The 11,194-nt window shown below is 39.1% G+C and overlaps 1 protein-coding gene across 2 annotated transcripts in view; it reads right to left on the reverse strand.

Annotated features, from left to right (window-relative positions):
- Window positions 1-11,194, reverse strand: part of LOC144957767 (uncharacterized) — a 39,172-nt gene that overhangs the window by 7,252 nt on the left and 20,726 nt on the right. The window contains exons 7-13 of one of the 2 annotated variants that reach the window (XM_078889176.1): window positions 10,245-10,393; window positions 9,480-9,610; window positions 8,388-8,497; window positions 5,515-5,889; window positions 3,967-4,153; window positions 1,415-1,619; window positions 326-412 (exon numbers count right to left, since the gene is read on the reverse strand). In XM_078889176.1, the coding sequence (XP_078745302.1) occupies window positions 326-412; window positions 1,415-1,619; window positions 3,967-4,153; window positions 5,515-5,889; window positions 8,388-8,497; window positions 9,480-9,610; window positions 10,245-10,393 (1,244 nt within the window). The remainder of the gene's footprint in view (window positions 1-325; window positions 413-1,414; window positions 1,620-3,966; window positions 4,154-5,514; window positions 5,890-8,387; window positions 8,498-9,479; window positions 9,611-10,244; window positions 10,394-11,194) is intronic. The other variant, XM_078889177.1, reaches the window with a different exon arrangement.

The raw sequence follows: 11,194 nt of genomic DNA on the forward strand, positions 1-11,194 counted from the left end.
TTTGAGTAAGAAAAAAAAAGTCTATTTTTGTGTCGGGTGGGTGTGAATATTCGGGGGAAATTCTAATAATGGCTGGTAAGGAAAGAGTTAAACACTATAAACTATTGGTTCGGACACCACATCCTTAACCTGTGAGATGTTACTTTTGATCCTGAACCGTATTTTAATAAAGGCAAAGATATACGTTTTAATGCACTATATAAAAGCTCGAGTTGAAAAAAGAAATTTCAATACCTAAATATATTTTTTAAAATACATAAATAAAGCGTTTGCCAGAATGTTACTGTATGTATCCAATGTTAGAATCAGAATCTGATAAACTTACACTTCAAGAGCCTTGTTGAATCGTTTCTGAATAATGTACATCCTGCCCAGATGGCCCAGGGATCGGTTGACGACTTCAAGAAGATTTCTGTATTATTGGAGGAAGGAAGATGTTCATTTTTGGAATTATCAAATTGAGAATTTAAGTAGCAGGGTGTAAAACAGTACCAGACGAAGCAAGAAAGAAAAATGGTTGTTCTTTTTAGACAGTGTGTTACTAATTAGTTCTCACTAAATTATAACGGTCAAGCTAACAACTTTAAAGGTTACGCACATGCCCAGTTTTGTGTGCTTTATGTTTAATTTGGCTGGCGGAGTATTTAGTTAAACACAAATCGTTAATAGTTTGGTTGAGATAAATTAGTGAAAACTAATCACACAACTTGAAGTCTAGAAACAATTCATAACAAAGATCAGAGTAATGTCAACTTCCTTCATTCTATTGTTTGTAAACAACCAACTATATAATTAAGTAATGTAGCTGGTTGTTAACAAACAATAGAAGCAGGATTGAGGGCGTGTCACTAGCCCCGCGGTTTGATTGGTCAAATATCTACATGTTAATCCCTTTTAATCAAGCAATAGTTATCTTTTATCATTTAAACATCTAGACCACCCGCGACAAAATACTATTTTCAGGCGATCGATAACATTATATAGGCTCAGTCAAAACGACAATCGAGAAGAAAAGTCGTAATATCAAACCCTCTATTCTTTTGGTTCCTAAATCCTTGGCAGTGTGTATGTAATCAACCATTCGGAGCACTAATAATGAATAGGTTACAAACATGTGTCATAACTATTACAGTAGCAGGATGTATAGGCAGGATTACAGGACGTAAAAGAACGAGGAGGGATGATCCTCTTGACGACCAGCATTTATTTATCAAGAAAATAAGATGCCATCACTCTGAAACCAGAAGTTCAAATAGACAAGGTATGTATCCAGTCCCCCGGAAGAGTGGTTTTACACTTTCAAAGAGATTGGGATCATTTTTTGACATCACACTTTCGTTCCCTATTCATGAAATTTTTAGATATTTCTACCACATGACATGGAATTGTAATTCATTTTGTTTAGAAAACTCACTCTGTCTCTCCAATAGCCAAGGCTTCCAGATGGTGATTTAGGGCGCCGTCAAAGTCGTTGAGAGCGATACATGCGTTGCCAAGGCAACTGTGCAAACTAGCCATAACCTCGCTCTTATTGATGTCGTCACCCGGAAGTGATGCAACGGTCCGCAGACACACTTCTGCTTTGCTTTTGCAGTCTTCATATTCCCCTGTCTTAAATGCTGAATGGTAAAGTTAGAAATTAATTATTGTAGCATATTTAACTGTTCTCATAACAAGTGAAAAATGTAATTTTCTAACAAGAATATAATTCAGAATGTTATTTTAACCCCCAACTTACCTGCAACAGAAAAAAAATTCATATTTGTTGCAATCAATGCTCACTGATTTACATATATGTACGCTTTGGTTGCTGTACAACCAGCATAATCTTTTTTTTTATTATTATCGAGACCGACGTGTAGCACTTATTTGCAAGTCTGATAAACCAAAAGAGAGAATTTGAAGTAAAAATAATCAGAAAAAAAAGACATTTTAACAGGGTAACCTGCTGTACTCTGGAAATATTTGGAATAAACATTTGGCCAGAAAAGCTGTCCTTCAAATATCGATCGATTTAAATGACCCTCATCTTGGCAAAAGTTCTCAGACCCGGGACTACATCATGATGTCCCAGGTTTGAGAGTTTTTGTCAAGATGAGGGTCATTGAAATCGATCGAAATTTGAAGGACGAGTTTTCTGGCCAAATTTCTAAATACGAGTTTTTCTCGAGTAAAGCAGTTAACTGGTAACTTCTTGGCTTTTTTGAGAAATTAGTCAATTTCCTCAATGAAAACAGAAACTTTACTCAGATGTTATTTCTTGTTTTTACTACGCTTGTAAACTTCAGCACACGCGCAATACCTTTATGGTGTGATATGTCGTTTACGAATAGAAGTACGAGGGCTCTTTCATAATTAACCGAAAAATGCCTGTCAAATCCGCGTTTTTTATGCTATCAACAAAATTCTTGCACGTGTTCATACCTTGACTCGTCCTTCATTTCTCTACGTAACAGCCAAGTCTGTCGACACACTTCTGCCAACGCCGCACCATGGAATAGATACCCTCTCGGAAGAAATTTCCGTCAAGGTTTTGTAGCCATTTCCGCACATGGTCAACAAGCTCTTCATCGACATCAAAGCGCTTTCCTGCCAGCTCACGTTTCAGTGGCCCAAAGAGGTGATAATCAGATGGTGCGAGGTCTGGACTGTGTGGTGGGTGTGGCAAAATCTCCCATCCATATTTCTCTAGCCAACCTTGCGTCACTCGTGCTGTGTGGGGTGTAGCGTTGTCGTGTTGCAAAATGACCCGTTGGTCAACTGCCCTGGGCGCTTTCTGCGAATGGCCTCCCTAAGCTTGTCAAGAGTTTGGCAGTACCTTGCAGCATTGATTGTTTCTCCAGGTTGTAAGGTTTCGAACAGAATAACACCACGACTGTCCCATAAAACAGTTCCCATTATTTTCTTTGCTGACCGCATGACTTTGAATTTCTTCGCGACAGGTGAGGATGGATGTTTCCATGTCATCGAATCTTGCTTTGTTTCTAGGGTGCAATGGCGCAACCAAGTCTCATCACCGGTGACTATGCTGTCAAGAAAAGTCACATCGTACCCTAGAATGTCTCCGCCGGCGTTGGCAGTATGCCCGTGAACCCTGCGTGAGCTCTTCTCAAAAGTTCCCTGCAGATGTCCAATCTTTTTTCTTTATGATTGTCTGTCAATTGCTTAGGAACCCATCTTGCGCTGACTTTTCTGTAGCCAAGTTCATCAAATACAATTCTATGGGCAGAAGTTTCCGAAATTTCAAGACTGCTTGCGATTTCATGAAGTTTCAACCTCCTGTCTTGACGAATAAGCTCATCAACTCGCTTCACATTGTCTTCTGACGTCGCAGTTATCGAACGCCCTCTCCTTCCCTGTCTGTCAAGTCGGAATGGCCGGCTTCAAACAAATTACACCAGTGATAGACTTGTGTACGGCTTATAACATGCTCACCATATACACTCTGAAGTTCTTTATGAATTTCGGTAGGATTCAGACTTTTGGCGTTCAAAAAACGTATGACAGCTCTGATTTCCTCCTTTGACCAAGTTTCAAGGTGGGCCGCCATCTTTAAAATCGTCTAGAAATTCATTGTGCAAAATGATGCACTTCATAATTTCTGGGAATATCCGTAAGGAAATAAGGAATATCATGTCGTTTACAGAATTAAAAAATCTCCACTGGTTGCTGAGCAATGGGCATTTTTCGGTTATTTCTGAAAGAGCCCTCGTACTTCGTAAATTAGGATTTACTAAAATTTGCTTCTTTTTTTTGATATATCAAGAGACATGACATCCTTGAAAACAAATTTCTAGAGGGTATTGTTCGGGTAAAAGAGGAAGAGGGAGAGCAAGAAGAAGATGGTCACTAGACTTCAGCGAAAGGGACTGAAAGTGGAGGATGGCGTAGGACAGAAGTTTGTTTCGTTTGGCCAGGAGGGATAAGCCATGATCATGATGATGGCATTAGGAACTATTTTATTACCTTCGTCGATGTTGTCCATTTCTTTGTTGATGAACTTTGTTAACTCCCTTTTCCTGTCTGTGGCGGGGTCGTCCATGCCGACAAACATGGTTCGTCCCATTCGTGTTTTGGTTCGAGTTGTGTCCCTTAGAAGGGGCAGGGCATCCATGTTGGGGTGATCGTCAGTTTTAGACGCACTTCGGGATGGCTGAAAATTCGAATTTCAAGATAATATTAACACATGACATGATACTGAATTTAATTTCTTACTTTGTGTGGCTATGTGGTCTTGTGGCATGACTCATACTTTCGGATCGGAAGGTCCTTAGTTCGATCTTCGCCTGGAGCATAGTTCTCTCACCGTATTCAGTTGTAAAATTATGACTACCAGGCCGTTTATAACGTTGTTTCTGTCGACAAGAAAAGGTGTAACATCGCCTAACAGGCTTCATGTCTCGTTCTACATATGCTGCTGTTGGTCAGGGACCCTTTGTAAGGCGTTTTGAGCACGTTTAGTAGATACTGCCCTATATTAAATCTCAAAGTCAAATTTTTAACTGTGATAATGAGACCTGTTTTGTTGCTCTTAGATACAGCCACAAAGATTTAAAATATATGAATACGACAATCTATAAGTTGCATTTCCATGAATTTTGCCTTTTGCATGCATTTAAAAATGTGTCAAGACATGTAGAACTTCATTTTACTGTTACTTTTATACGGTACATTGCCGCCTGCGGTTTTCCCTAAAGTTCTTATATAAGTTCAAGGACTTACTTATAAATGACTGATCATCCACATCTGAATCTAATGGAATGTATATACGCAGAGACATAACAAGTTTCAGGCTTCAAATTTCAATTCTCAAGTTTCAAATTGTATTTCATTTTAGACTTTCCCAATAATTAAAAAAAAATCGTATGGCAACATACATGATAGAGGAAAACCAAAGATTAGAAAATTGAGTCATGTCACTCATCCAGTTTTTAGCCACATTTGCGATATTTTTTATGTCATACCAGCCTTATTTCTCTGTGGCAAAGAACAGCAAAGTTATGAATATAAAGTTTCAAGACCTTGACAGCTTTTCACTCCAAAATGATTTTGGAAAAGGTATTTGACATGGTATTATGATAGAACATTTTCTCTTCGTTGTTTTGTGTCCAATCAATTTCCCCTTCTTCAACAGTGACATAGAAATAGGTCTAGGAAACAAATAAATTTAGGTTTTGGCAATGTATTTTTGTTTTCCGCGGTAAGCACATGAAAATAATTTCATGAAATTGATTGACATAAAACAGCTGAAAATGATCTAAAATAATAAGAAAAAAAAAGTTAGTTATTAAGAGTTAAATCATTTTTCCAGTCTTTTAAACATGTGTTAACGTCAGTAAAGTGTGAGCGTTAATAATGTTAATATGAAAATGAGTGAGAAAAGTTGAGTCTTTGAAAAAAAAATCTGTTCGTATTCGGTTGTATTATGAAAAACAAGATGTTAACTTAGTCAAATTATTTTAGGGGGGAAATTGTTCAGACGTGAAAACAAACGAAAAATTAAAAGTGCTCTACCTGCAAGGATCTAAACTTGAAGTCTACATTAGAGACATCTCTCTCAATCCCCATCGCCTCTTCCAATCTCTTCGGCCTGCGCGGAGTACGTTTTGGTGCTAAATTACTTCTTTGTCGTTTTAAAATTGGCGCCTTTTTCTCGTCGCCACGTGGCGTATCTATCGTGAAGGTTGATTCTTTGACTGGTGGTAAACGCGATGTCCCTTCATCATCGGAGTATCCAGAGTTGATCCCCCGTGGTGTTTTAATCTTGGTGAAAGTGTTGTTGTTGTTGTTGTTGTTGTTGTTGTTGTTATTGCTACTTGTGAGGGTTGAATTTGGGTCAGGGTTAGTCATGTAAAACGATCTTTCGCGCATGTTAGATCTTTTTGGAACCTGAAATAATGGATGATAAAGCATCGTTTTGTTTTTGGTACATAAGTAATCCTTCATAGCCATAAGGCATAAGAAGCCAGGGTTTTATCCTGGATTCTATAACAGCTGCCTGCTACCCACTGGATAGGACGCTAGACTTTTGCAAAGTATTTTCAATCAGATCTAACAGATCCAACTACCCAATTACTGCAGGGGTAGACAGGGAGGTTAGAAGAAAAAAAAATCAACTTTACCCGGTATGGATCTCGGTCCCTTTGCGAGTGAAGCGAGTGCTCTACTAACTGATATATCGGAACTCTCTTGGTACGACATATCAATGACAGTACCAGCAGTTTCCAAGTTCCATCATGTCCAGCCAGCTTGTTGTCCGAATTATATTTATTCACTTTTCTAGGCATTAAATTATTCTTCAATTATCAGTCCTTAATCACTGTAAAAATCAGTGCTAGAGGGAAAAGTAGCTGGCAGAAAGGCACGAGGCAAACCAAGGAAGTCCTGGACAGGAATTGTGGAGGCAACAACTGGCAAAAAAAAGATAAACGACTGCTATCGGTAATGGCCCTTGAGCGTGAATAATGGCGTACCATGACATTCAACGTCTGTAGGGAGACGGGACTCCGGTAAGGTAAGTAAACACTGTAAATGGTGCCTTTCAGGAACTCTACAGGCAAACGCAGAGTACGTTGTTGTTTTTTCAACGTCAACGTCTGTAGGGAGACGGGACTCCGGTAAGGTAAGTAATCCCTGTAAATGGTGCCTTTCAGGAACCCTAATAGCAAACGCAGAGTATGTTGTTTTTTTCTGGACTTGACGTCTTGTGGTAAATTCGTCAAGTATGGATTTTGTTCTTGATTAGAAAGGGAAATGTACTTTAAAGTAAAGTAGTTCTTCAGAGCCATAAGGTCCATGGCGCCGGAGTTTATCCCGATTTCTATAGCGTGAAACGGACAATTGTTTAATATCCTTTGGTTAGGACGCTAGTCTACCGCAAAATGCTTTCCTCTACATACAGACCCAGCTACCCAATCACTTCTGCTGGGTGGACAAGGGGGAAGGGGGGGGGGAGTGTTCAGAAAAAAATTCTCGTTTGCACCCGGGATCGATCTCGGTCCTTTTGATTGTGAAGTGAATGCTCTACCAACTGAGCTATCGCAACCCCAATTTGTACTCTAACCCTGTTAGTTATTTTGTTTATATTTGAAGCTGTTATATTTGTTTTGTACCGCCGTGAGTTCCATTGAAGGAAAATATTGCAATAATAAAAGAAAATATCATCAGTCCTATAGCTTACATAAACCCAGCATACAGAATACACAGATATTTATAATTACGTAAATAGATGATAAAAATAATGAATAAAAATTGTTTTCCATTTTCTAAATTTGTGACCCAACGCTTTAATACGGTATCTATTTTGTCAGGATAATTTACATTTTGACAATTTATTTTATGGTCAATTACTCGTATATGAAACCTTCAGTTTACGTTGTCTCGTTTTGTTTTTGACAAAAGGACTTGGGCATTTATATAGAGTATTGTCCACTAAACGTCCTCAAAGCGCTTTACAAGGAGTCTCTAGACAACAGCAAAGATGATATTACATTTTTTTCCGACAGTGACAACGCTTTTACCGGTTAGATACTCATTTTACACCTTCGTTCCGCGAGAGAATGTGAGTAAAGAGCCTTTTCCATGAGCTCAACTTTGCGCCGCTGAGAACGGGAGTAGAATCTAAGACCTTCTGATCCGAAAGCGATTGCTATACCACTAAACCACATGGCCGAAGACAATGGATACAATTTCATAAAGCGACAAAAACTGAAATTTCATGTCTCTAACTAGTTCTTCTTTAAATCTTTTGTTCTCACTGAGTCGGTTCCAACACGGTCGCAAGTTAACGAATATATTTCTGAATCTAAACGATCGACAAACGACAACGAAGAAAACCAGGATCTGTCCTTTTGCGCGAGTTACACTTCGGATCGGAAGTTCCTGGGTTCAAGCCTAGCTGGGCGCATAGTTGAGTCCTTGGAATAACTCTTTACTCACATTCTCTCACCGTACTCAGGTGTAAAATGAGTACCTGGCCGTTAACAACGTTGTCTCCGTCGGATAAATTGTAATAACGCCTAACAAGCGTCATGTCTCGTTCTATTTATTGTTGTTGCATGTTGCTTTGATCAGGGACCCTTTGTAAAGCGCTTCGAGCACGTTTAGTGGATATTCACTCACTCACTCAATCCTATGACCGAATGGTCGTCCGGGGCGACTTGCGTGAAGCAGAAGTTACAGTCTTCCTCCATGCCTGCCTGTTGCTAGCCCTATGTAGCAGCTCCGGAACCGACATCTCTGTCATTCTTTCATATTGTCCAGCCACATCTTCCTTTGGCGCCCTCTTCTGCGCTGGCGCTTTAGTGGATATTGCGCTATATAAAAGCTCAAATTATGTTTACCCAAAGTAATAGATATGTAAAACAAATTGATATATTGATCAATACCTGGGGTGGAGGGAGAGGTCCTAGACTATCCCAGAAAATGGTCCGTTCCCGTAGGAAATCCAGGCCTTCATCTGCTAACAGTGTCAAGTCTCTTTCTGCTTTGCCGCCAGCTGTAGAAGAAATACAATATTATTATTAAGGCTACAAAAGGAATAGCCTAGTCGTTTCATTGTACTTTCATTGAGATCGACCAATAACGCATCATCGGTTATGGTCACCACTTGATTTGTGGTCAAGAAAGTTTAGTTTGTGTGGCTATGTGGTCTTGTGGTATGACACTCACTTTCGGACCAGAAGGTCCTGAGTTCGAGCCTCACTCGGCGCATAGTTGAGTCCTTGGAAAAGGCGCTTTACTTACATTCTGTCACCGTACTCAGGTGTAAAATGAGTACCTGCCCAGTAAACAGCGTTGTCTCTGTCGAAAAAAAATGTTATATCGCCTAACATGGGTCATGTCTCGTTATACATGTTACATATTGCTGTTGGTCAGGGGCCTCTTGTGAATCGCTTTTTTTTGAGCACATTAACTGGATATTGCGCTATATAAAAGCTCATGTTTGGTTAGGTTTTGGTTTATACATAGCAATATTCAAACGGAATTGACGTTTCTATTTAATTAACGAAGGCAGATAACGTGGACGTCTCGGTAAATAATTTGAAGTATCCGTTACATTTGACCATTGTGAACCAGAGACTATGGGAGGTTTCGGATCGGAAGGTCCGGGGTTCGACCTTCGCTCGTTGCATAGTAGAGTCCTTGGAAAAGGCTCTTTACTCACATTCTCTCACCGTAATCAGGTGTAAAATGAGTACTTGGCCGTTTAACAGCGTTGTCTCTGTAAGAAAAAAAATATAATTTCGCATAACAGGCGTCATTTTTGGATCTACATGTTACGTGTTGCTGTTGGTCAGGGACCCTTTATAAACCGCTTTGAGCACATGTAGTGGATGTTGCATTATATAAAAGCTCAAGTGTGTTTAACTCAAGTTTCATAGTTTTAACTATAAATTCAATTTTCAACATCGTTATTACTCCGACGTAATAATTTTTAGAGACTGAATAATTAAGTAAGATTTCGGCCCAACACTTACGAAGGTTGTTCTGGAATTTCTTCAAGTATTTCCGGTCTCCGTAGAGTTCTCCAAGAATAGCTCTCATGGTGCTCTCATCTGGTTCTCTGTGTGCAGAGTCTGTAGATGACGCTGACTTGGTGGCTTCACTCCTGAAGGTAAACATTTGACGTTAATTGCAACTAATGAAATGATACTATTATTTTTAATCTATCAAATTGTGAACTTTGTTCTCACCGCATACTCGCAAGCCAGAAAGTGATTGAGAACAACAAGTATGGAATTATTATTTTAAAAGTAAGAGAGAAGGGAATTTAAATTATATATAATGAACAAAATTTAATAGATTTCTGCTATTCTTCTGTTGCTCAGATTACACCATTTTAAAATTTGATCAAAGGTTAGTGGACCTAATTAATCATTAATTCAAGTGGAGGGGGGGGGGATCTCCCTCCTCCAAGCATCCAAGGAGTCCGAAGGAGGAGGAGGCTTTGGAAGAAGAAGAAGAAGAAGAAGAAGAAGAAGAAGAAGAAGAAGAAGAAGAAGAAGAAGAAGAAGAAGAAGAAGAAGACCGTGGTCTATCTTTTATGTCGTTTTTGTTGAAATGCCGTCGTTAAAATACCGCTATATTGCTATATTTCAACACAATTTAAATACACAAATATACTCCTGACGATTCGGACGAAAGATCATTGATAGCGGTTCCAAGGTCAATAGATCATTGGTAGATTTTTTTAACCAAACAAAATTCTTCTAACTTTCCTAAAGGATGTTCGAAAGACAAACCTGTAAGTTCTAAGTATTGAGACGCCGGGCTTCCTGTTGATTCGGATCAAAGGTCCCACATTAAACCTGGCCCTGAACCCAGCACTTGGGAGCTCAAACTTCTCATCATCCTCAATGCGTGGACTCTCTTTGAACTTCTTCTGTCGTGTCTGCGTTGTGAATAGAGTGACACAAAGAACCAAAAAAAAAACAACTTTATTGGCCGGTTTGGATTTTACTTAAACCTGACATCTAATTATATCGTTTTCACTACGTTTTCATCCACCTTGTTGCAAGTCTGAAGTTACAAACATATAAAGAATGTTGAAAAAAAAACATGAATACGCTTCAACAGTCGTAACGTCACTTCACTCGTAATGTCGCACGGTAACTTAGTAACTGGATCTAAACTACCGGGACAATGGCGGACGCCCTTATGAAATATTTCTCCGACGAGCATAAAAGTGTATCCAGAGGAGAAAAACATTATAAATGTGATCTTGTTTTGACTTTTATGCATTCTGATCACAAGACATATGAAAAGTTCTAGCCAGCATGAAGAATAAAAAGTACAGGTTTTCTTTGCTTAGAACCACGATGGCCGCCGTTGCTGGGCGACGTGACATCAGACTATATCCAATTAAGATATATCTCATTTCTGTTAAAATGATAGACAGTGGTTTAGCAAAACATTATATTGTGTTGTATTGCATGTTTCAAACTGTAATCAGTCTTCAGGTAACATCAAACTTATTTTTTTAGATAGGATGTCCCGATAAATCAATATGTTGAGCACTCAACTCACAATCAAAGGGGTCAATATCAACCTCTGGCTAGGTTATGTTTTGTTGGGGGTTCTAGCCAGCATGAAGAATAAACAGTACCGAGTTTCGTTGTTTAGAACCAAGCTGCTGGTTGCTGGGCGGACGTGACATCAACTATTGAATCCTATTTTTCATTGACGATCTAGT

Source organism: Berghia stephanieae, chromosome 12, assembly GCF_034508935.2.
Source record: "Berghia stephanieae isolate SIO BIC M18660-M18661 chromosome 12, UCSD_Bste_1.3, whole genome shotgun sequence".
Classification (NCBI taxonomy): domain Eukaryota; kingdom Metazoa; phylum Mollusca; class Gastropoda; order Nudibranchia; family Aeolidiidae; genus Berghia; species Berghia stephanieae.